The sequence below is a fragment of the Trachinotus anak genome, unplaced genomic scaffold (genome assembly GCF_046630095.1).
Source record: "Trachinotus anak isolate AG129_WGS33_773 ecotype Australia unplaced genomic scaffold, CSIRO_AGI_Tana_v1 ptg000018l, whole genome shotgun sequence".
NCBI lineage: Eukaryota > Metazoa > Chordata > Actinopteri > Carangiformes > Carangidae > Trachinotus > Trachinotus anak.
In genome coordinates this window covers 4,163,032-4,189,804 of record NW_027273869.1, presented here as the reverse complement: position 1 = coordinate 4,189,804, position 26,773 = coordinate 4,163,032, and the positions used below count along the sequence as shown (strand labels likewise).

The 26,773-nt window shown below is 42.7% G+C and overlaps 1 protein-coding gene across 12 annotated transcripts in view; it reads right to left on the bottom strand.

The window, feature by feature from the left end:
- nav3 (neuron navigator 3) overlaps positions 1-26,773 on the bottom strand; it is a 456,492-nt gene that overhangs the window by 21,389 nt on the left and 408,330 nt on the right. For 10 of the 12 annotated variants that reach the window (XM_071502610.1, XM_071502611.1, XM_071502609.1 and 7 more), the window contains 13 exons: positions 21,880-22,003; positions 19,908-20,217; positions 18,751-19,474; positions 17,036-17,452; positions 16,106-16,147; positions 12,478-12,635; positions 11,772-11,966; positions 11,205-11,257; positions 9,863-9,886; positions 8,273-8,296; positions 7,998-8,075; positions 1,701-1,784; positions 170-281 (listed from right to left, as the gene is read on the bottom strand). In XM_071502610.1, the coding sequence (XP_071358711.1) occupies positions 170-281; positions 1,701-1,784; positions 7,998-8,075; positions 8,273-8,296; positions 9,863-9,886; positions 11,205-11,257; positions 11,772-11,966; positions 12,478-12,635; positions 16,106-16,147; positions 17,036-17,452; positions 18,751-19,474; positions 19,908-20,217; positions 21,880-22,003 (2,345 nt within the window). The remainder of the gene's footprint in view (positions 1-169; positions 282-1,700; positions 1,785-7,997; positions 8,076-8,272; positions 8,297-9,862; positions 9,887-11,204; positions 11,258-11,771; positions 11,967-12,477; positions 12,636-16,105; positions 16,148-17,035; positions 17,453-18,750; positions 19,475-19,907; positions 20,218-21,879; positions 22,004-26,773) is intronic. The other 2 variants (XM_071502606.1, XM_071502607.1) reach the window with 1 other exon arrangement.

Below are 26,773 nucleotides of genomic sequence, written 5' to 3'. Positions count from 1 at the left end.
TGACCTATACAGCACATACTTCAAGTATCATGGGGATCATTTCCCTCTGGGGCCAATCAGGCTAAATATACACCAACTCATGAAACAGTGAGGCATTTAAAGTCTCCACAAAACATCAGTGAATTTGAGAGAAGTTTGATCCAACGTCCCCTGCTGGTTCCTTCACTACCTTTGTGGAGGTGGTCAGGGCCATTGAGGGCCACCTGGATGGCCGTCTGGGCGTCTGTGTTCTGGGTCTTCAGCATCTCTATTGTCTCCCGCAACTCAGCCAACTCAGACTCCTGGAGGGAGAGAGAGAGAGAGAGAGAGATGTTTTTAGTGCAGTTACTGAGTTGAGCAGACTTTTTTTTTTGGAGAAATGTAATCTTTGTAGTCTACATAAAACAGATGGAAGAACCTCAGAACTGATGACCAGCCCAGGTTATTTTTAAAAAGGATGACAAATCTGTTGGAAGGAACGCATTAAGCTTCGTCACTGGGAACGAATTCTAAAATTTGGCATTGGCGTGGCTTTCAGCGGGAGAGAATGAGAGGCAAAAAAGTAGGGGACGGTATTTTGGAGAAGATAGGAGCCTCACAGTGGATTTGCCCCAAAGCCAGCACCACCTGCTTGGAATAAAAAACAAAAACAAAAAAAAAAAAACTCTCCTCTGTGTTGAACCAACACGATCAGATAGAGGGAGTTTCATATTCTGCCTTTCCCGAAAAACCCACTGAGGGCTGCAGATAGGGTTTCCGCTTTAATTAAAAGTTGGGACGGCCTTGTTTGACAAAGACAGCCCACAAGATCCCAGTCTGCTTTAATTTATAGAGGATTAAAAAGCTGCCAGGGTTCGTCAGTGCACTGTGTGTATGTGTGTGGGGAAGCATTCATTATTTGTAGTGTGTGTGGGGGGTGGTGGGGTGGGGGGGTGGGGGGGGGGGGGTATCTTTGAACATATTGCTGTTGCTGTGTGATCAGCATTTCAGCACCATTCAAGCTCCTCTCAGCCCTCCTCTCACCAAGACAGTTAATTGTAAGAAAATGGAGAAAATCGAGGTGGCAGCCATAAAAATGGATGTAGACTCTGGGTCTGAAAAGAGAAGCCAATGCTCAGCTGCCTTAAACCTGCATCTATCTAATGACCATCAGGGGGCGACTCATTTGATTTATTCCCTCAGTAAACGTTTTGCTAATGAGTTTAAGGTCTCAGTCTCTAGTTTCAAGTCTTCTTCAATACAACATGATGTTCATTTTTTTAAATTATGGTCCCATTTAGAGGAAAATAGGGTCTGCATTAGCGCAGGGCCACTGTGTGATTGACAGATTGTACTACACACTGCGACCTGCCTGACCATCAGGATAGAGGACAGAGCAGGTGAGATCCACCCCTCACCCCTCCTCAGCTCCACCTTCTCATCCAAATATGGTTTCTTCTGGTTTCAAAAAAAACAAACCAACCAGTGGGATGCCACTTGATGGGAGCAGATAAATGCTGGAGGACTCTGAAGAAGACACTGGTCTTAAATGGTTTGTAGGCTGTATCTTTGTGAAACATACTGAACTCTTGCCCTTGCATAACTGGACACTTTTACTTGTCCCTAACTGCAGAAAGGCAACCTCCACATTGATGGAGGTCGCTGTCTGTTTCTAATCATTTCTCCTCCCTATAATCCCTTCGTCATGGAGCTCATACACAGCATGTTACAAGCTCCTGTACCTTTTGTTCAGCAGTCATGGTGAGGCTCTGCAGGCGGCAGGTCATGTTGCTCAGGCTCTTTTCGAAGGCTGCTACCAGGTGAGCCTGCAGACACACACAGACAAAAACACACAGCCTTCAGCTGCTGTAGAGACGTAGGGTAACAACAAGTCATTCAGTTGGTTTTTGGGTACAGAACATTTCTCAGGTCGGGACTTTTCAGCTTCTGGCAAAGAGTTTCAGATAAGGCTACAAGCTCCAGTTTCCAACTGGCATTTGAGTCAAAATATACTTAAAATGGTAGAACATGAAAATGTAGAATACTCTTTTTATTGTCTCTAGAATATTAAAACATAAACTCTTAACATGTAAAAGTGACCCCAAGACCAGTTTGGACTCTTCTCCACTGTAACATGAGGTCTGCCCAAATGAATTCTACACACAAATTATCACTCACCTGAGTGTGAATCAATATTCACTATGAATAATAAAAAAAGTCCCTCCATGAAGAGAAAGCCTGTACAGAGAATGAATAAGTTGGTCTGCTGGTTGCTGATGATAACTTTGAAGTGAGTTTTCACTTGAGCCAAAGAGGACCGAGGACCAAACGAGACTTGGTGTTTGCCCACAGGCCTGGAGGCTCTGACTGAGCCCTCCTGAAGAGGATCCCTGTGTGCTCTGAAGAACCGCTGCCTTTCACTTTGAGCCAGCCTCAGATTTCAAGGGCAAGGTCACACCAAACATGTTGAAAATGGCTAATTTTGTTAGGACTATTTCATGTGACTTCACTGTTGCATCTTATTGCTACCAATTAACCATCCTGCAACTGAGCATGCTCCAAATCTCTCAGTCGTGAAAACTCTGAGCACTAAGAGAAAGATGTTGATATCACAGAGGCACAGATCAGAGGGAGGCTGCCCCCCCCGACTTCATGTGAAGATGCAGCAATGTCATGCCATCTGCTCTGCTCAACCTGTGGTGTGACTGGATTTGTTTGAGGTCTGAGTCTGTACTTGTGTATAATATGTGTGTGTATGTGTGTGTGTGCGTGTGTGTGTGTGTGTGTGTGTGTGTGTGGTGCAAGCTCATCCTCCCACCCTTAGCTAGAGACCCCAAGACACCTGTCAGGCCTGGTGTGACACAGAGAGGTAGGCAGCATGCCCAGACAGATCAGACAATCTCAGCTCCACACACACACACACACACACACACACACACACACACACACACACACAATTTTGTATTATTATACTTTCAAGAACTCTTATTTACTGAATTTAGTAGCATTCATTCCCAAATGTGCAATCTAGCCCTAAAACAGCTCTGACAGACTGGGAAAACTTTTAATCTTTTATCCTGGTGGGAACTTTAGGACCTCATAACTCTAAACTACACACACACACACACACACACACACACATACAGTATCACCCTGTGCTGCCTCTTCTCCTCTGTGTCCCTGGCTGAATCAGCGAAGGTCTTGACCTTTAGAAATGCCAACTGTTCCAACACATCTCTCCAACGCCATATCTCTTTCCAACTCCACCTGTGAGCTCCGACTCAACCTCCCCCCCGGCCCACCTGTCCGCCCCGAAGGAGGCGCTGATCAGACTCTGATGTGTCCCATGGCTGAACCATCTGTGCTGCTCCTGGGGCCCGGCCCTGGTGGCCACACTCGGCCCCTGAACCTTGAGGTCCAGGGTAAAGGTTGATGGTGGGCCAAACCAGAGAACTAGATGAGGAGAAGTCGTCCATCTCAATGCTGCTCCACGCTACTGCTGAAGATGTTGACGACATCTCAAGGGGTGAAGACAGATGACGAATAATGCACAGTCATGACTGTGAAGCTGCTGGGCTACAGCCCTTAAACACTACAGCCAGAAGGGAAGGGCATGATAATGAAGAAGGAGAACTTTTCCGAGAGGAAGGAGACTGAGAGGGAAGGAGGAGAGCCTCTATGAGCTCTTACACCTGATCTAACGTCAGACAGGCAGGAAAACTGATCCTCTTCACAGGCTGAACCAGCAGCAGTTGTTCCTCTTAGTCTCTTTAACAGGATGTTGGTTTGGCTTTTTCGGCTCCATTTAGAAGAAACAAAGCCAAAAACAAACACGCACCAGGGGACTGTACCTAATCCAACATGACAGAGCAGAAACAAATATTTTGTATGAGCTCACGCACGATGACCGAGGGTATTGACACACCCATAATACTTTATTTAAGACCCAAATTTAATTTCCTGAGCAAAACAAACCCAGAGAGAGATAATAATAATTGTGTATGCGGTGGCACAGCAAATGAGATGAGATCCAGATCAGGTGACCTCAATCACTGCACATTTCCTCTCCTGTCCTCTCCTGAGAAGACCACCGGAGGTTAACAAGAGAAAACATGAGACTGTTCAGGAAACCTGTTCCTCACAAAATTCCTGTTTTTATTTTAAAGGTCCCATATTGTATAAAGGTAGATGTCCATGTGTTTTTTGATCATAAAGCAGGTCTAGGTTCTATATTAATACTGTGAAAGTATCAAAGCCTCAGTCCACAGAGAAATGCACACAGCCTGTATTCAGAAACTGAGCCTCACAACCAGCCGTCAGGACTTCTGGAACTTTGCGATGTCACAACAAAGCAGTCACCACCCTCAGCCATGCCCCAAGCCCCGCCCACCTGGATCCACCATCCAACCATGCAGGATTTGGTTTCTCTGAGTGTTTACCTGAAATCTGCTATATTTTTATTGGATCACTCAGAAAACAGTCAGCCAATCAGAAGAGAGGCTCAGAGTCTCGCTTCTGATTGGCTCTTCGACCCATTGTAACTAGAGCTCCAGAGAGAAGCCTGAGAGAGGAGATGTCAAACTACACTGAGATGGTTTTTGGTTCTTAAAACCACAAATATATCTTCTGATGGAGATCAACACTTCAGATAAAACACAGGAAAATATAAGATATGGGACCTAACAAATAACTTTTGACATCATCTTGGCTCCAGTTATGATGATCTTTGTGATTAAAGTGGTTTCCTCTGTGACTGAGAAAAGCTTGAAGCTCTTCTTAAACCAACAAGATCATATCAAATATGCATTAAGTTGAAGTCACAACCAAATGGAAAAGACTAAAAATATATGGTCAAGAAATTAGCATGACATTAAATCACATTAGAAAGCAAGTTGTCCTGAAAATACTGTTTCAAATTTACTTTAAAAACTGGGCTGCCCTTTTTTTCTGTTGACATTTTGAAAATACCAGTTTTACACTTAGCCGTGACAATATGTAGCCTTCATAGAATTATCTACCTATTTGTGGGTTTATGTGTGTGAATGTGTAGGCATATCTGCAGGAATAGACATGATTTATCAGTGTCTCTGGCATGTCTTACACATACCACTGTCAGCGGCTTGTTTCAGGCCGTGGGAGGAAACATGTGAGGGCTGCTGAGGCTGACATTTCCATACAGTCACACTCCCCACTGGGAGGATAAGATGAGCTTATAGCACCATCAACCCACCATGCTGTCATGTAGATACAGTGTGATGCAGCTCCAGAGCACCATGGCCATACATGTGTTTATTCCTCTGTTTTTTTTAAATCTAAAGTGGGAGCACATATGGGTTTCTGTTTGAATATGGCTTGGGACAGTGAGGCATGTGACTGGTGGCCTGTTGTTTTAATGCTTAGTGACCCTGTTAAGAGCCATTCACTATCCAGCAGCAGATACATGACACTGGAGTCTTTTATTCAGACTGTGCCTTTGACTACTATCTCTGTTTCAAATAACTTTGCTACACAAACCATTAGCAACACAGGCTATGGCACCATATAATATGTCACCAATTATTTGGTGCCTGCAGAAATTAAATTGTTCTCCTCTATTTACACTTTGATGAGCTCTTAAATATTTCTGTGCTTCTAAATGCAAAGTTATTGTCTCTTTCTCATCTAATTAACTGTCTAAATGGTGCACATAATGAGGAAGCTTTTACTTTACTTTTTTCACACTAAACTGTAAAGAAACTGTAAGAATATTCTGTGTTTACAATGTTTTAAAGCACTGAGGGTACAAACTACCCACCTCAGCTAAAATGAGGCAGCTGAAGGATTTCATGGTGGAGCCAACTTGTGAGTTGTCATGTAAAGACTTGACACCAGCAACAGTGACTCGTGTCTTCTTTAATTTAAGGCTCTACAGTGGCTTCATTGCTGAGCTGGTAGCACTTCTGTTAGAAAGCCTGTAAATGTGCAACACAACATAAAGCTGAGTGAACACTGCCTCATGTTTGAATCAGGCCACTCTGCCAGTGTTCAGCGGTCAGTTACTCGTCACATATTACCATTTGAAAGAGTAATTACATTACTTTAGTAATCTCTCAACACCAAAAGAAATTAATTACATTATTCATTAGCATAACTTCAGTTTTGCTGCTCAGTCCAGCTCTGTCAAAGTTGCCTCTGCACAATTCTGAGGCTGTCGCACCCACATGTCAAACATTCTGTATCACATGTAAACAGAAAACCGTTCAATGAACCAGCCTGCGTTTTGCAAGACTGTCAGTAACCACTTCAACACCACTGCATAAACCTGTGATATACTTTGCTTTTCTGGGTTTATTTTATTGTTTGCTGTGGATGCCAGGCAAAACATGTGATGTTCAGAGGTGGACAAAGTCCACAGCTCATAGATCCTCCTGGTCAAATATTACTCCAATACAAGTGAAAGTTGTTCAGTGAGATTTTTACTTGAGTTAATGTACTAGTAAAGTACTAGTATTTGATTTTAAAAACTCAAAGTATTCAAAAGTAAATGTTTTATAGCAACATATTGTTGTACCTTTCCACATCACTTCTGAATGACTGACTGACTGTAGAATTTGTAGAGTGAAAAGCTTGTAGAATATGATACACAGCCGATAGAAATGTCCATAAGTCATTTGACCAACCACAGCATAACAACAGTAACTTTCACAAGCTGTCTGTTCAAAAGTTTATCTGGAATTAAACAACAGATATCTCCACATGCTTTCTTAAATTGGACAACAGTGGTGAAGTTTGGTCGTGGTAAACACAGCAAACACTGTTTCTAAAATTTCAAACATGCACTTAAGATAAGGCCAGAACAGAGCATGGCCTTGCACATTTTTGAAAATAAAGAAAAATCATTCCTCTGACTAAAAGCTCTGCTTCAAAGTAACGAGTACTTCACAGAAATGTGGAGTCAAAATATATATGAGTATATTTTAAAATAAAGTACAGATACTCAAAAATATACTTCAGTACAGTACTCAAGTAAATGTACTTTGTTACTGTCCAGGTATTTCCTGTAGCAGTGTGGTTTGACAGTTGGAAATGTTCTAGCGAACTGAAACAGCAGAAGTAAATGAATAAGAGCTTCTTCATAGAGTTTCCATTTCACAATGATCATATATAAAATACCAGAATGCAATGCAACCAGAATGCTTTAAATATGTATGAACCATTTCGTCTCAACTGAAAGTCTCTAACTCCACTACTGATATAAAGTGCTCTGGCCACAGACAACACAAAGGAGACAAAAGTTGTATCTAATGGTGGATTATTCCTTTGAGAACCAAAACATAAACCAGAAGTTTTCTGACTGTCCCATAACTCCTCTATAAAGTCATGTCTCCCTCTTCCAGTCGACAAGTTTACCCACAGTTTAGCCTTCAGTTTCAGCTCTGCACAACTTTGTGATCAAAGCGTCGGACCGAAGCGTCTGCCTCCATGCTTGATCAGGCGCTTGGCATTGAGGGTGGAGGGTGGGGGGTGGGGGGGGGCGAGCTGAGTCTGACGATGGGAGTTTGTCGATCTATCTGAATCTCAGTACAAAGACAGCTTCGTCTGGGGGTTGGAGGTCTCTGCATCTCACTCTATCTCACCCACGCATGACGCACTCGTGTCTAGATTCACTTATCCTCATCTCCCTGTTCTCTTTCTGCGCCCGTCTATCTCCATTTGATTCTCTCTGCTTGGTTGAGTTCGGGAGGAAAGGCTCCTGTTCTTGTTGAAACCCCACCGGCAGAGACAAGAGCAAAGACACAATCCTCGCTGTATGTTAGACACACAAACACACACACAAGAAAACATCCCTTCTAAGGACAAGAGCACAAACACACACACACACACACCAGCAAAAGCCTAAACACACGCACCTCAGCTTCAGACACAGAGGAAAGGAATTAGTGGGCGTCTTAAAGATTTATATTCCTTCCAGAGCTTTCTCATGAAAGCTCTCTGACAGTGGGTTATCATGCAAATGAGTCGGCAGTTTTGACGGCGTCTTTTGAAGTAAACAAACTCACATTGGCAGCCAGCTGAGACGTCAGGGTCGCCACCTTCTCCTGAGAGGCGTCCAGCTCCCGACGCAGCTTTCTGATTTGCTGGTTGTGGAAGAGAGAACAAATATAAAGGTGTGGTCAATGCTCCTGAAAAACATATGGCTGATTGTAATGCAAAGAGGTGTTGAACTTGCAACTCCCTTGTTGATATTTTTGATGTAAGAACTATGCAGGTACATGGTAACACTGTGTGTAAAGACACTGGGGTGAAGTGTGAACATAAAAGTGTGGGGGATTACCGTGGAATTTTGGACTGTTTGGCCCTTGATTGAAAAGAAAAAGAGTACAAATTAACACTATGTTGCATGCCCCCATCAAACAGCATGAACTGATGTGGCTGGAGAGACAAGAGTTTTTCACAGCACTGGTTTTCTCATGTTAGACTCTGAGCGGCGAAGCAAGAGCTACAGGCAAGTATTCCTCACCAGGGTCAAATAGTATTTGCAAATACCTGATATTGTTTCTCATATCAGAAGCAAAGTGGCAGATGTGTGAGTTTAGCAAAATGGACGACAAAAGTTGATGTTTATGTCTATTTTTAGACATAAAAAAATATGTGATATCAGCAAGGAAGCTGAAAAAGGCCATACCAAGATTTGATTATCCCGTTATCTCGAGATAACAAAATACTATTAAGAGACAACTATTTTTATTATTTTATTTTATTTTATTATTTCCTCAAGATAACCAAATAATTATTGTGTTATCTAGAGATAACAAGCAATTTCGGGATAACAAGCTCTGTTACCAAGAAATGGACATAATGTCAGGATAACGGAAAAATTATCCCATTATCTCGAGAAAACAAACATTTATATGTCGCTATAGATAACGGGATAAAGATATATTTGCAAGTATGACCTTTGTCAACTTCCGTAGAATTGCCAGTAATTTTGACAAAACATTTTCACAGATAGTGACAATGACAAAGGACATGTTTCTCTCTAGTTTCCAACACATTTCACTGACGGTTTTGACATTTCGTGAAATCCGATTTAGATTTTTACTCAGCTGAGAAATGTCAGAAAATATCAATCAAGTGCTTTTTAAAGTTTCTGTTGATTTTTGTTGCTGTCCGGAAATGCTAAACTCCACCATCTGGCAGGGTTAAAACAAACACTGTGATGTATTTGCCATTACTGTTTGATCCAAACTGCAGCTTAAAGCACTAAGGAACAAGAGCAGAGAAAAGGAAAGAGAAACAGAAATTAAAAAAAAAATCAAAACAGAGAAGTGTAAAATCAAAGAAGAATCAGTGATAAACCGTTGAATGGAGCCAAACAAAAAGAGCCAGAGCCCAGGACATGCATTAGATATGTACAGTGTAAGTTTTTGTCATGACTACATTATATTAGCTACGTAGCACAGTAGGGAGGTGTGGTTATTTATAATCAAGATTGAATAAATAAAGATTTACTGACAATAAAAGCAATGCAACATAGGGTTAAACTGCTTTATTGTACAACTTGATGTCACCTATAAATAACTTTTCTTTAAATGATTATCAATATAAATCGACATTAAGCTGAACAAATATCACCGTTTGTGCTTTGATTGACGTAGACAGATGAAGTGCAATAGAAAGACACACAAACGTAAAAACAAACAAACACAAACAACCAGCAGTAACAGCAAAAACATGCACGTGACGTGGAAGTTGTTGGACTGAATCCACGTCTTTGAGGTGCCCACAGGGGGGCACTTGAACCCCCACCTGCAGTACAACGGCTTCAAGCTGTAAATGTCTGTCACTATATGGATGTGAAGCAGAAAGCTGCTAAAAGGAAGCACACATGCAGACTGATGGACGCACTGTCCCCCATCCTTACCTCAGAGTGTGCTTTCTCCTCCGTCTGTAAGGGAGAAGCAAACACAGTTTACAGAAAGTTGAATATTGAGTCTGCCTTTTAAAAATGAATTAGAATCAGCCCCATGAGACAGATTTTAATGCCAAAGAGAAGAGGAAATTAGAGGAACTGAAATGGTAACACAGAGACCAAGAGAATTAAACCAAACTTTATCTAAAGTGACAGAAAATATCACTGCCGTTGAAGTGGAAGTCAGACAGAAAACAAAATGATAAGTGGTTTATAATAACCACAAAACAAACAGACAAATTCGACCTGAGGGGAAACTTTGTGAATGAAACTACATCTTTCATCCAGGCGTTTCCTCTGCACCCTGCAACTGGAAACAGGTGGAGGTGGGCGTTGATGGATTCTTCTCCCTGAAACTAATCTGCCGCCTGTGAGCTGCCTGTGATATTAGACCTCCCCTTTTCTAGCAAAGTTACTCTGGAAACATCACACTATGGAAAGACGTTTTTGTTCCTACAGAAACACAATGGACCAAGGCTGAAATATTGGAAGAGAGTGCATGTGAGATGTAATGCAGCACAAAGAGGAGCTGAAGGATTTGATGTTGCTCTGTGATGTCCCGTTTACAAAAAAAACTTTCAACCTTTAAATTGTTACTTTTTTGAATGCAGCTGTTTTAGATTAGCAAAACTTGAATCTTAAAAACACAGCATCACTGTTGGGAGCTGTACTGAGTTTCACAGAAACAACAGTGAGCTGAGAAAACATTTGTGGATGCTGCTGGGTGCTACAACAAAATAAAGCAGTGCAAAATCTGCATAAGCTGATTGTTCGGCCACTTGGGGCATAAAACAAGCTGTAAAAACATTTACAAAGCTGTTGTTGTGAACTTTGTTGCACATTTACACATTTAGCATGAACTAACATTAACAGTCATTTGGAGCTGTGTTTCTGGAGCTGTGTAAAAGTCCAATATTTTTTTCCTTTTATCAAAGTTTTGGTCTCCACCGACTCATGAGAGATATATATGGTTTTCTATGTGCTATATGCTCAACTATGTTCACAAGCTGTGTGTGAACATTATCGTTTGCTGCTTTTCCCTGAAAACGACTCAACCAAAACAGAAATGTTACAGGCTGTAAAAACCAAAACAAAGAGAGGCTGAAGAGGCTGAAACACTCCTGTGAAGCTGGGTTATTATTTTCTGTGCATTTACATGAAGCAATCTGATAGATTTCAAGCACTGATTATAGCAGCTTTAGTGATGACCATGATTCAGATATAACACAGCAGCTGACTGTAGGACTGATCCTGCACAGCTGTATATTCAGGGAGAAATCTGTGAGCTACTTACAGCAGAGTAGAGTGAAGACGTGCTGGAGACCAGGGACAATGAGGAGCCGTGGACTGTAAACACAGACAGAGGAATGAGTGACTAGCAAGGCTTAGGAAAATACTTGACTATAAAAATGCTACAGATAAAATTAATATGTGACTGCACAATATACTACTTCTTCTATTGAAACTGACCTTGAAGGAGCTCTACAGTCATTTTAATTACAGTCTTATGTATTCTTGATTATCCACTTGACTGATTAGCACTTGATAGTTAATGGGAGTCATTCAGATTATATAAGCTTTGAACAGTTATTAGAAGCCAGAAAAATGTGATTTGCCTGTTATAAAGTTGACTTCTATACAGACGTAATCACAGCCTCTCAAATCAGCCACAAAGAGATCAGAACAGAGCAAGCCACCAGCCGAGTCTGTCACAGTATGGGCTCATTCAGTCTGGGTGACAGGGGGCTTTGCTTTGGTGAACCTTCATTTATTTCCAATGGCTTCTCAGTAGCGAGGTTTCATTTCTGACCCTGGTTTTTAGAGTGCATTTAAATAATGTGTGTTCAAGAGCGTGTCCCACCTTCATCAGTGCTGTCCCTGAAGGAGCCGGAGCGGCTGATGGCCCGTGGTCGTTCCTCCAAGGAGGTGGCGCTGCCACCCAGTGGGTGACCCTCTCCGTACAGGTCAAAGGAGTCCTGGGCAGGGATACTGTTGGAGCGGCTCATGCTGCTGCTGCCTGGTGGCAAGTTATACTGGCTGATGTTAGTGGGACTCACTGCACAGAGGAAACATAGATCCGCCAAGATCAGTGTTAATAAATATTTTTCCACCCTTACATTTACCCTAATATATCTGTGAAATGCATCAATGCTCAATCATTTCGGCAGGAACTAAGATTTACATTAACAGCTAATAATGGTAAAAAAAAACCTTAAAAAAATATTATTTAATCGTACAATCGTACGTATAATCGTTAATTTTTGTGTCCAAGTATCTACTGTCATATCTGTTTGCACATGTCACATTTAGACATTAGACATTTTGCTTTAGTTGCCTATATATCCATCTTTTCTTGAACTGAGTTTGCTTCTGTTATATTTGAATTCAAGTGCATCAGACAAACCTCCTCCATATTTTTTATAACTTTTTCTTTGGGCGCAGAACTTCCTTTCTCACACAAGCACTTTTTACTATTTGTTTTATTAGAGCTGTTCTTTGAATGGGCCTCGTTAGTAAAAACAACACCATATTGACAGTGCAGAGAGAGTGTGTTACTATAGACTCACGCAGGTTGGAGTAGTGGTATTTTCCAGTGGTGGTGCAGGTAGCTCCAGGAGGAGACAGAGGAGACTGGCTGCCTGTGTCCTGGAGCCCCCCTGTTGAATGGGACCTCAACCACTCCTTGCCTTCCTCGTGGGATGTCTGCCGGGAGGATGGAGGGTACCTGACACATCCAGAGAAAGTGTAAGTTCGTGGTAAAAATGGTGGCTAACAGAGACAACTGGAAGTCCAAGCAGTGAAGTTCTGTGGTGATGAAATGAGTGTGGAGCTAACAATAGAAGCATGTGAGCAAAAAACATACAGCCACAGCCGACAGACACTCACATGCATACATCTACACACTCAGTCATATACTATATACACACACACACACAGTACTCCTCTGGCTCAGAGCAGCCAAACACACACACACACACACACAGCTGTTCATCTCTTCTCTCTCCAGCTCCAAAGTGGCTTGGCAGCAGAAGGCCCTTATCGCACACATGACAATCGGCCATATTTAATCCTCTGAGGATGATAATTGAGTTTGCGCTCATCCCTTTTCAGCGCCGTCTTCCTTCCAACGACCCCATTACTACACTTGTCACATCTGACCCTGCTCCCCAGCCCATGCTTCGTACTCTCTCCACCAGGGATTGGGTGTCTAAGCTCGTGCTGAATGGTGCGACACAGCAGCTAACGTCCCTCACTGGAGTTGAAATGGAACAGACTGAAATATCCGAGGGTCAGTGTCTGACTCAGTACACTTAGTCCTTTCAAAATGCCCATTAGCAACCAACATGCTTATTTATATCACTGAAGGGGGCAATTATTAGTCTGAGCTCCACTTGCAGACAAAAAACATAAAGTGCCATTTGGTTTGAGATGTGAACAGACGGCCGTAAAAATTTGTGGTCAGAAGAAGAAAAGACTTCAGTCTGTACTGAACATCACTTCCAACAGGCATAAAGTGGAACATAAGATCAGTTGCTTTTAGGCCCAATAAAGTATGAGCACGAAATGCTACAAAACGAAAGAAGTGCCCCATCCGACCTATCTGCAGCAGTAACGTATAATTGGCTGGAGAGGCTGTTCCCTGCAGAGGTTGTGCCACTGTGATGAATGGGCTGTGGTATTTCTGTCTCTCTCCCTTTAGTCCCAGCTAAATCCAAAATATATGTTCGACTTACTTGGCTGACTTGGCCTCAGGTAACAGAGCAAATGTTATCAGGTGGTTTAGGCCATTTTAGGGAGCTGAGGAAGAACTGCTCTGTCATAGCAGCTGTTTGCTGCATTTCTAGCAGTGCATGAGATGAGAGGAGGATGAGGATGCACACAAGGAAGCGGACATGCAAACGGACAAACATACACCTGTCTGGTCATCTGATGCAACATTCACACTGCATTAGACTTACAACCTAATGTGGACTTCAGGATCTCTGGTAAAAAATCACATCTTTAATTAGCAAAAACAACAGATCAGATAGGACTGCATTTTGTATTTCTCCTCTACATTACAGTAATGCATTACATAATGCATTCTGCAAAAAATCTTAATCCACAGCAGGTCTGATTTGTGCAGAAGTTTGTTCCTGCAGTGTGAACGCTGCATAAGATAATCTCAAGATTTTCTACTTTATACATCAGTAGTTCCCAACCTTTTCTGAGCCAGTTGTACATCCACAGCCCTGTGACATGAACTCAAGCACCTGCATTCATGCATTCAGCCATTACTTTAGGCCAACTATTTTCATTTTATTAAATTAAGATTACATTACATTGAATTGTAATGACTGAACATACCTGTTAACAATGCAGGAGGAGGAGCTACATTTTTAAGCTAATTTTTAGAGAACTATTTCAACTGTTCATCCATTACTATTTCAACTGTTCATCCATTTAAATCCTTTAAATCATTGGTTCCCAACCTTTCCAACTCACGGCCCACTTGAAAATCTAAAAAATGTTGGCGGCCCACATCCAACCCCACCTCCACTCTGATCCTCCAGTTTTTGCCATTGATGTAATCTGTTAGCACAGAATCAGGCTGAGATAGTAAACAGCTATACAATGGGGCTGGACAGCAACGACACAGAAGTTCCTATTGTTGACTTACCATAGTGACTGGCCTTAATATGAGAAGAAAAAGAGTTTTTAACCGTTTTTAAAGATCATTTCATTCTAAAAAAAACATTATTTATATTTTTTAATATAACTAACTTTTTTCACCGAAATTGTACTGTTTTGCAAATGATATGTAGGCCTGGTTGCAATACCTTCGTGGCCCATCAGTAGGCCCCAGCCCACAGGTTGGGAACCACTGCATTAAGCTACTTGTTTTAAACATTCATCCATTAATTTCAGCTAACTTTTAAAATGTTTCGAATGCTAGCTAACTATCTCAACCTATCATCCATCATTTTTAGCTGATTCATGATTATTTACTTCTCTGCTTGCTTGCTAACTAGTTAGTTACAGCTCAGTGTTAAAACTGACTCTATATGACAATATGTGTTTTATTTAAACTGCAATTTCTATTTTTTATTTCTATTAGTTGAGCTCCTCCACAGTCTTTGCACAAATAAGACGCCTGATGCAGAGTTACGCCTGAGGCACAGGTACAGGTTGGGAATCACTGCTGCTATAGATGCACACACACACACACACACACACACACACACATACACACACACACACACACACACATACTTGTACTTCCATCTTTGTGAGGACACTCATTGACATAATGCATTCCCTAGCCCAGGGGTCGGCAACCCGTGGCTCCGGAGCCGCATGTGGCTCTTTCATCACTCTGCTGCGGCTCCCTGTGGCTTTAGAAAATAAATAATGAGTATTTAATTTAAATTCACTTTATTTTAGTTTGTTAGTTTTTTTTATGTAATTCTAAATTTGAAGATTATGGTGATCTTGTAACATTAAAATAAAACGTGTTTAATTTTTTGTCGCTCAAAATATGTCACAACCGCCGATGTGGGATACCGGCCGGCATGCGATTTATTGAGCTTTTCAACCCCCCGTAATTTTGTTTTCTCTGTAGCAGTTCATTGATTTCATAAATGCAACACACTATAGTTTTTTTTATACATAGCATAAAGGTAAAAAACGATATATATAAAGTGTTATCTTCATCTTAGATGTCAAAAGGGTTTTGTGGCTCCCAGTGTTTTCTTTTCTGTGGGAAACGGGTCCAAATGGCTCTCTGAGTGTTTAAGGTTGCCGACCCCTGCCCTAGCCCCTTACCCTAACCTTAACCATCACAACTGAGTGCCCAACCCTAACCCTGACCCAAACCTTAACCTAAACCTAATTCTAACCATAACTCTAAAACCAAGTCTTAACCCTCAAAATGTGATTTGAAGGTGTCTCAAAAAGTGAGGACTGGCCAAAATGTCCTCACATTCCCAAAATGTCCTCACTCTGTTAGTAAAATACTTTTTTTGGTCCTTACTATGTAGCAAGTACAAGTACACACACACACACACACACACACACACACACACACACACACACACACACACAATAACATGAAAGTTGACTTTCTAAACTTGGTATTTTCATGCAAATGTATGCATATGATCTGTGTGAATGAGAAACAGTTGAGATTGAGATCTGGCTGCAGATGTGTTGTACCTCAGTCCCTTTTTGGGAAGCGTGTTTCTGTCGAGAGGCATGCTGTTAAAACACAGAGGATGAGTGAATTAGATGAACGCCAGAAAACATTTGTTTTTGTGCTAGCTGACAAAAAAAAAGACTTTGGTCACATTTTTACAAACTTGACTTTTGACATACACATACACATACACACACACACACACACACACATACACACACAGTATGCAAACGGATGTACTCTATGGAGAAAACATTAAAGATGTTCACAGAACAACAGACAACAAATATACACACAGGCAACATTTCAATCAATTGTTTCATTTTTGAGACATAAACCTGAACTAATGAGGGAAAATAAACTTGTGCCTTGTCTCTGTCATGTGTGATGTACTCATGCACAGTGTGTGGACAAAACAATGGAAACACCCTGATAAAGACTTCTCATGGGAATGAGCGTCTGAAATGATCTGAATTTACTGTGGGACTTTTTCTGGCATGGCTGTGGGGCCATGAGTAAGTAGCTCACAGTTTTATGATGCTTCCATTAATACTTAGTTAAGACTGTTACCTGGTCAGTGCAATAGACCAGCTGGTTAAAGGTTGGCAGGTCAGCTGGGTGGCTGAGTATTGAAAGAGTAAAAGTATTTGTCATCATAAAAACTATTTATGATATCATGATATAATATCTATCCTGGCCAAACTAAACTAGATCTAGTATGAACTCAGTTGCTGTACTCAGATTTTAATTTTTGATAATACCAAAACCATGCCAGAAAAATAAACTTAAATCCAACCAAACTGTGCTGGATGAGTGATTTCTTCAATGATCATTATTACTCTTATTATTTGAGCTTACTCTACATCTTAGGGTGAGGAGATACACTTTGTCTCTGTTCTCAAATGAAACAATGAATACGATTCAGCCCAATCGTATTTCCTGTTACTCACCCCTCTGACAGGGTGGACTTGACACTGCCGGTTCGTGTAACCTTTGGCCCGTGGTGGCCCAGCGGCAGATCAATGGACTCAGAGCTGGTGTGCAGACTGGTCATGCTTTGGCAGCTCAGTGTGTCCTTGCTGCCAGCTGACGAGCTACAGGCAGGCCAGGGCCGAGCGTTGGAGGGCAGGGAGAGGCCAGAGGCCGGGGTGGAGGCCGGGGAGTCAGTGCACAAGTCTGGGGTTTTACCGTACAGTGGGCTGCTGCCACCACTCAGGCCGCCCAGGCTCCCCGTGCCAGAGGAGGGCGAGTCCAGACTGGCCTGCCTTGCCAGCGTGCCGTGGGGGCTGCCCAGTAATGAGGGGCACTTGCCAGAGTCGGGCGTGCCCGGAGAGCTGGCCTTGCTGCTGGCTTTGGTACCAAACAATCTGAGGGTAGAGAGGTGGGTGCAGTCATTCAGACATGCTCAAAGGACAGGGGATGAGCATCTGCAAGATCCATACTGGAAAATAAAGGACTGTGGCAAAGTCTGGAGTTTAAAGAGTGTATTGTATATCATATATAAAATTGTATTTCTGCATTTGTCACAAGCATCAAGAAGCAAATTTGTTAAGTAGAGTGAAAAACAGTGACTAAGACATCCCCACATCTTTACTCTGATACCAACTTTAAGCTACAGATGAACCCCTGAGCGGACTTCCCAGCACACGTATCCCCTCGCAGCAAACTCCACCTCATTTCATCTGCGAGCTCTCTGTAATTTACATCGACACATCTGCTTTCACAGCTTTGCCCGTTTCAACCCTGTGCCTTGAAATAACCTCATCTGTTAGGCCACTCAACCCTGTTCGCCGCCCACATATGCTCAGACAGCCTGCTAACTCTGCTCGCCGCCCGTCCCAGTCTGTCATCACAATCACACAAAATATATAGATGACACTCTCTTGAAGAGAAAAAAAAAAAAAAGCTTGAAGACATGCAGATGAAACGGGTTGGCTTGACAAATCGGATGGGACGGATGTTTGGACACGCCTGCCGAATGCATGCTCCTAATGAGTCAGGAATTGATGTGCAGAGAAACTCCTGTCTCCTGTCTGTTCTGATCAAGACTGCTGAGCTGGATCTGCCTGAGCTGAATGAAAAGCCATCAGACCTTCATCTTCATCGGGGGTAAAGATATGTTTCATCTGCAGTGGCTTATCACCTACACCAGGGAACAATCTATGTAATGGCAACACTTGGCTGCGCAGCCAAGTAAGCTTGCTCACTCAATCAATTTGTCCATGAAGGCCCTGAAATATGATTTATTAAGTGTCTTATATTCACTCTGCACAACCAAATGTATCTAAAATTGATATAGATGACAAGGTATTTTTCAAGCTTTGGTATGACTTTACCGCTACTGATGACATCTTCAAGAAACGCCCCTATCTGTTAGAGGAGTGTGGAGAACAGCCTGCATCAGAAAACATCCCTGAGCACCACGAACATCAGTTCATCATCATGAATCTGAAATAGATGTGTTGATGACATTGTCTGAATCTTTTTAAAATAAGACTAAAACGTGGACTGCACCTAAAGGCATGCTTCCTGTAAAAAACACCACTTCCTGCTAATAATCAAGGGACTGAAAAAGAATGTGGTGAAATGTTTGATTCACGTAGAAACACACACGGTGAGGGACAAAGACAGGGTGAGAGCAGAGGGGGTGTTGTGGGTGTCTGACCTGCGGAAGGTGGGAGAAGCAATATCAGGGTATTTGGAGCCTGGCTGCCTGAGGCCTGACTGGCCTGTAGTGGAGGTGGGGCTGGACTTGGGGGATGTGGACAGTCCCGCTGCTGGGTCCTGATCTGACACCGCCACTTTCTCCTTGTCTGTCTGGTTTATTGTGATGGGACTGGAGCGGTCAGAGCCCACTTTTCCATCCCTGCGTTTGGTGCCCGTTTGTGTCATTGCTCCACCGGCTGACTTGCCACTGACATTTGAGTCAATGCTGCTGGAGCTGGAGCGATGCCCGCTGCGCCCCGCTGCCCCCCCGCTGGAGGATTTGGCCGGTCTGGGTAGAGAGCGGTACTGCAGGGTCACTTTGGAGCTTCCACAGCTGAGCAGAATGCCGTCATCCTGGGGCTGCGAGCCATCTAGACTGGTCTTCCGCACGCCGCCAATTCCTGTGCCTTTCCCGAGGGCGGCTGAGGATTTGGGCGCCTTGCCCAGGGTGGCTGAGCCGCTGGCGAGCGTTGCACCGCTAGAGGTGATTAGGGTACCAGTGGGACCTGGGATCTTCTTGTATCCAAACGAGCCTGTGGTGGGTGGGCGTGCGATGCCAGAGGGGGGTTTCTTGCCTTCGTCTCCACTGCTCTTCCCAGCGTCTGAGGGTGAGCGCTGGATGCTGGCCGAACTCTTGGAAGGTGCCTTGCCCTTCTCTGAGGCCTTGGCATCATCAGTTTTTCCTGTCAATTTGCATAAACACTTATTAGCACAAATACAAAAGCATTAGCCTCAGCAGATTCTTGGCCCGGCTCCTGTCTTTATCACCTGAGATGCCACGCAGCAGGAAATTAGTGTAAATTCTGGCCAACAGCCAGAGGTTGAGTTTATCACAGCTCAGCTGCATTGAAAACCAATATTTATCTGCAACAAAGCTGCTGAACTTGCTGCGTGGGCTCAAAATTTAGGAACAACTGCAAAGTCTTAAACACAAGTGTCAGTGAAAAGAATCATCAGATAGTTTTAAACCGTTCAAAAGGAAAATGGACCATGCACAGGTTTCTTTTTCTTTTAACACTAACACACAGTCTTAGACACACTGAATAAAATCACCTTAATAAAACCACAGATCATTGTCTCAGTGTCCTACTGTAAAAAACAACGTGACTCTCCTACCTGGGGTTTTGAGGGCAGCAGATGTACCCTTGGTCCTGGGTGGCGTGATGCCCACCTGGGCTGTCATGCCCCTCCTCCACGAGCCCGTCTGGGACATCTGGGCCAGCGCAGCGGCCTTCTGACCGGCGTCCTCATACTGGCCCTGGGCTTGGGAGGAGGAGGAGGATGAGGAAGGCTTCCAGCGGGAGGAGCCGCTGCTGGGGTCCATGCTTACGTCCAGTTCCTCCTCTACCTTCTTCAGGTCCTCGGCTCCGGCCCAGCTGCTGCTCACCTCCTGCTCTGCATGCTTGGACCTGCTTCCTCTCTGAGACTGGATGGGAGAATATTGTGAGATTGATGGAAGGTTTAGGAAAAAAAGAAACCACAGTTTCCTGTAGTGTCCTTTAACTTACCAGTTGGAGGAGTTTTATAGCTAGTACCTGCTCCACAATGCAGGACTGTAATGGAGGTAATGTAAGTGCAACGTTGCCAATAAATAAACAGCACAAGCAAAGTAAATCCATCCTGAAAATAACTGGAAGGAAAAAAGTTACAGCTACTAAAGAAAATGTGGCCACTTGAAATGAATAGTCCAGAATATGCTAAACTAATGGATGATCTTTCAGGGGAGCTATTTAAACACACACGGTCACCTCAATAAAATATTAGTCCCTGCACAAACAGAGCAGCGGGGTGTGTGTGTCTGTGTGTGAAGTTGCAGCTATCTTTGGAATCACCCATGTCCAGATCTCCTCTTTTGGGATGCATACAAACACACCCACACAAACACATACACCGCAGTGATAACCAGCCTACCTTGACAGATGGCCTGTCTCCCTAGCAACACCAGAGTCTCTTAAGAGCCCAGGCTGTTGAGTATTTCATGAGGGGCCAAAGATACTTGGCAGAACACAGCAAAAGCCTATGAGGAGAGCTGAACAGTGGCCTTCAGTCCGCAGATAATTCCCTCAGCTGTGATTTCAGAGCCGGCCTTGGTTTCATGCTCCAACAACATGCTTGTAACTCATGCTTGAAGAAGGAATTGATTTAGATCTGGCAACTAAAATTTCTTTTGCACAAATTCAGATTTATTTTCCATCTTGTAGTACAGTGTGTGTAATCGTTTTTTTTTTTTTTTTACTCTTTCCCCTTTATGTTTTACAAAAGCGTTGAAGTGGTAATTCAGTGACTTAATATTACTACTTCCATAAAGTAGGAAAAAAGATTGATGAAAATTAGAAGTAATGGCCTCGTTGATTAAATCCACCCCACAGGGCCAGTTTGTTATGCAGACTTTCTTCCTGCAACAGAGGACATTCTAGTGTTTCCACAGGCTGAGTAGTGTTTCTCATGAACCTTATGTGTAAAACTGCTGGTGTGCCCCGTAAAGGGATTATTAATGAAGTATTATTAAGTTTTCTCTGTAACTGAATGTGATTTCTTGCCAGGAGCTGGTGGTTGTGATTGATGATGAGGATATAATACCTCCTCTGAGCAGCTACGTCTTCAGGGCAGATTGGAATGCTAGAGTTGAATGCTAACTCTACTACAGCTACATGCTGACGATGTCAGCGTTTACCACCCAAGTTTAGCGTGTTAACATCGTAACATTTCATAATTAGCACTTAACATAAAGTACAGCCGAGGCTGATGGGAAAACCATTAGATTTGCAGGTATTTGGTCATAAACCTAAAAGTAAAGTATTAGTAAGTAAAGTAAGGACACATTTAAATTATGAGCTGATGGTGGCTCTAAAGGAAAAGTCAGGAGATCACCAAAGTCATTACAATTCATGTTGGCATCAAATTTCAGGGAAATACATCCTTCAGAGATATTTCATTCTGGCCCATAGTGGTGACTGACAGACTGACAGTCCAACATTGCCATCTATAAACCCAGGCTGCTAGCACAGCCAGAAATAAGTGACCCCACATGACATCAGATCCCAGGTGCTGAGAAAGTGTACTCAAAGCTCAGTGCTTGTGTCCTCACCTGTGCTCCCTTGCTTTTGCGTGATGAGCTGACAGCAGAGTACGCGGGTGTGTTCAGATCATCTGTACTGATGTTGTCCAACGTGTCGCTCAGGCCGCTGCTCACCGAGCTGCTGTCGTCCCAACTACAGAAGGAGAGGAGCAGAGGGAAGAGAAAAACAGAGGTCGGTAAGTTCAGAGTTTATTTTTGATGTGGAGCCTTTTACTTTTAGCAGAAGTAACATTTATACAGAGCCTTTCTAGTCTTAGCAGCCACTCAAAGCACTTTATAATACTTGCCACATTCACCCATTCACATACTCATGCATTTGCCCAAGGAGACGCACTCTGCCTGTTCTCCATCTGTCTCCATCATCATCATCGTATTTTTATTCTAATTAAAGCCAGGACTGTAGATCATTTGCAATTGTCCAATTTCTCCTCATCAAACAGCTGCTCTCCTTTCTTTGGCCCCATTGATTTGTGGGTATTTGAGTTTTTCTTTTGGGGGTAGGGGTTAGCATTGGCTCATTAATTGTTGAGCTTCTCATTCATTCTGAGTGTCTAGAGGAACAAAAAGGATCTTCATTAGCACCGTCATTATTTAGCTGTTACTGAAGACTGACAGACACCACGAGTGTCCCACATGACAAGCGTATGGATCAAACACTGATCACTTCCACACACACACACGTTTAATTACAACTGAATTACAGAGAGAAAACTCCTGAAATATGTTTCTCTAATCTGCAAACCCATTTTCTGCACCAGACATAATCAATCACCTTCAATAATAATATATTAGCTCTTCTTTGCTTTCATTGTCCTGTCACGGTCTCTCTGTCTCACACACACACACACACACATCCACACACACAAAACAACAATCAGCCAGCACCACCACTGTCACAGCTCACATACACATGGATGCAATAAACACACACAGAGTTCTCATAGATGCTAATTGGTTTCCATGCCAACATGTCAAGTTTCATCTGAATCTGTGTTTGCCTTAGTGTGTGTGTGTGTGTGTGTGTGTGTGTCAGTGTGATGGACCCCACCCTTAATTTGCATGACAAATCTGATCAACCATCCTTAAGAGTTTCATTTAAATCTGGAAGGAAAAATTAATGGGGGCACACACACAGACACACACACACACACACACACACACACACAACAAAACAGATGACAATCAACACCAACAAAATGACTGCTCACATAACCACATGCCACAAAACAAAGAGTTTTATGCAAACAGGAAACAATAATTCACTTCACCAACAGATTCAAAATGACTTTCATCTGACTGATCCCAAACACATTCTGCATTCAACATGATTTTTTTTCTTTTTAAATAAAACACAGAAACAACTTCCAGAAGCTAATTACAATTTTTCAACAAGTCAATTCAGGCTGGCCATCTATAATTCATCGGAGACGAGGATGAAAATGAGAGAATAATGACTCATTTTTAAAAGGCTCACAAAGGAGGAAGAGAGGGAAATGTGGGCGAGCTGGAGATGTGTTGACGTGCGCAGCGGCTGTCTGGGAAGGAGGGTGGCGTTATCGATTTAACAAAAGTTTGTTGAGAAAATCAATAACCATAAGAGTCGTTATGCTTAAAACATGCATGTAATTTATTAGCCGTGGTGTATCCTTTTAATAAATAAAGTGTTAATAGTCATAAAAAGAGTCTACATGCAGAAATTAATAGATGGTTTCCATTAACCTGACACCTGTCGAAGGTTTTTAATGAATACAGTGCAGGGCAGACACCTTGCAACCCAGTTGTCCACTGGTGCAGTGCAGAATTGATTTGCTCTTATGGCAAATTTAGAATGAGCACCATTTATCTTCACGGCCAAAATCAGACCGGGTCTGAGACTCACAATACCTGCATGAAACTACACACTGCAGGCTTTGTTTCAGGATGAACATCATAGCTGCTCTTAATATGTTCAAATTCTGCAGAGTTTTAGGCTGAGAGCTGAAAACATCCCATTTCTGTGAGTCTTTTGTTTGGCCATGTGGCTGAAAAATGTTTTAAAAGAAAAAAAAAAAAAAAAAAAGAAAACAGGTAATGTCTCTTTGTGTTTTTGAACGTTGCAACCAATTTCTTCCCTGCCATCCTTAATCTGTCATTTTCCCTCTAGTCAAAGCCATTATCAGGAAAGTGTCTCAGAGATGGATGTTTGTCATACAAAGAAATAAATAAATGGCATCCTTGCTGTCAATCTGAGCGTCAGAGCTCTGTAATAAAACAGAGGCTGCTGTTGAGCAGAGAGAGTGGAGCTCTGAAATCAAACACAAGCCGAACCAAGCGTTTGAGTGAGTGTGTTTCTGCACACACACCAGGCTTTTGAAACCCGCCTGGCTTGTTTCCCTTTAATCATTTCCTCTCATCTGCGCTTAAGCCCGTCGCGCCGATGCCGTGGCTTTGTTTGGAGCCGAGGGGGCAGCTTCATCTGACACCTGCCGCCTGCTCCTCACTTGTTCCGCTATGACTGCGCATCAAGGTTAAATGAGCTGTTGGTGCTGGGCGGGGCCTTTACGCTTCGGTTTGTGACAGGGGCTGCCAGGTCACCTTGACGATCTGATTTCAAGTTACCGCTCTGCTCAACTTTACCTGCCTCAGAGGTGACAGGAGAGATGCAGTGCACTCTCCCTCTGAGACCACCTGTCAGTGTGTGACAGACAACAGGGGCAGATGGAGCCATTTTTAATACTCCCAACAAAACGAACTGGTCCAAAGTGACTTGGCTGCACTCCAACAGAGGATTTGCCACAGCAGACACACAGAAAGCTCTGTCTCCATGTATAATTATATTTATTTGATGAAAAAATATTGGTTCTGAGAGCACATAAGCATCAAATTCTAAGACAGAAACATGCTTTAAATATGAAGTTCAGGGGAGATCAAAGGCACAGATGGTCCTTTATGAGTGCTGATTGCTCCTCATGCCAAATTGCAGATCGCAAATATCATTCAAGCTTCTTTTAAAGTGAGAGGAGGTACACTTTCTCCATACCGCTATTAGTTTCTTCCAAATTGAGACAAATTGGACTTGGTAACATCAAGTGCTGCAGATTTATTCGGGCAATACAGAAAGAGGAATGATGAAACAGCAGTGAGAGGATTGTCGTGGAGTCTCTCATCCTAACACGCAAAGCGGGGGCAGATGGCTGTGGAGAAGCTCACTGACTTCCAGTTCTTATCAAAACATGAGAATAATCTGGCGCAGTTTCCCCTGGCTGCAAGACATCACTCTTTACTCCTGAGGTGGTCTCTCTAGTACAACACTGACAGTCTTTCTTTCGAAGGAATTAATCTCTACTGTGGGTAATTTGATTAAAACTAGTATTTGGGGTAATTCATTCTTAATTAACATAATGAGTCACAGTGAATGTCTCTTGGAGTCATAATCAGACAGTAATGACGCCCTTTAGCTTTTGTCTTCACTTCTTTAAATGCAGGCTAATTCTTAAAGCAAACTCATGCTAATTAACAAAGTTATTGTAGTGGAACACAATAAAAAGAAAACTAATGCATTAAATGGAAACAATGGACAGATTAACTGGAAGCAGCTCAGGTGAGGAGTAACAAACATATTCACAGGCTACCTGGAAAACACAAGATAAAACTGAAGCAACAGTTAAAGCAGTAGAGGATAAAATCCATGTGGACTGTGTCTGCACACTGACAGCAACCACTGAGGCGCTACTGAGCAAGGAGCATTACATCATCTGACTTTTTATTTGGAGAAATACAACATATCAGACTTTGACAGTAATAGAACAATAAAGTCCTGGACTGATTTCCATCATTGTCCCTGGTGTTCACACAGACCTCCATTATTTATCAAGACAGAGACAAGTGTACAACGCCTGACATTAACATGTGTCTGACAATAACAAGACTGGTCTACAGCCATGCTAGCAGCTCTGTGGCTCTGCTTTCTGCTAAATGTTTATGTCAGCATGCTAACAGAAAAAGCAGGTGATGTTTAGCATGTTCACCACCCAAATTTAGCATGTTAGCATGCTAACATCTTTTAATTAGCACCAAAGACAAAGTACAGCTGACGCTGATGGGAATGTAATTAGCTTTACTGGTATTTGATCATAAACCAAAGTATTGGACACATTTAAAGTTTGAGATTTGTAAAGAAAGTTAAGGGAGGAGAACCAGAATCGCTCCAGTGGCTCACCTGGTGGAGCGCATACCATTTACCTGGGTTCAAATCCAAATTCAATCCTGCCTCTCTCTTTCACTGTCCCTTTCACAATAAAGGTAAAAAATGACCAAAAAACAACCTATAAAAAAGTGAGGAGAACATGAATATTTGCATCATCCATTCAGTCGTTGTTGAGATATTTCTGTCTGGTCCGAAGTGGTGGGTCAGCTGATCAACCGACCAGCAGACATTTTCACAATAAAGATAATAATAATAAAGATCACTATCAACCATTGCTTAGACTTTTCTGTCGAGGCTGGAGGATGTGACTCCTCCTTTATTAAAGGATGAAGCTTATTCAGTACAACCAGTTTTCTTAACGGGAGCACCATTAAAGTCCAATATCGAGCCAGATCAGTGGTCAGAAATAATTTCTGAAAGCCAGACACCGTGGTGAGGAGAGAGTGAGGTAGTAGTTGAGTCATTGATACTGATCAACGCTCCCATAAACCCTGCAGATAAAGCAGGGCAAACCTTTATTATTGCACTGCACCTTCAGTGCCCCCGCTGAAAACAAAAATAAACTGCACTCCTCCTCCACAGAGCTCGCTCGACTGTGATAGGCTGAACGTTTCATCAGGCCAACTCCCCGGATCAGCTCTGATTGCTCTGACAGAACCGTGGCTACCCAAGCTCCGCCCCTCAGACCTGCACATTTCACATGCACGTCACCACATC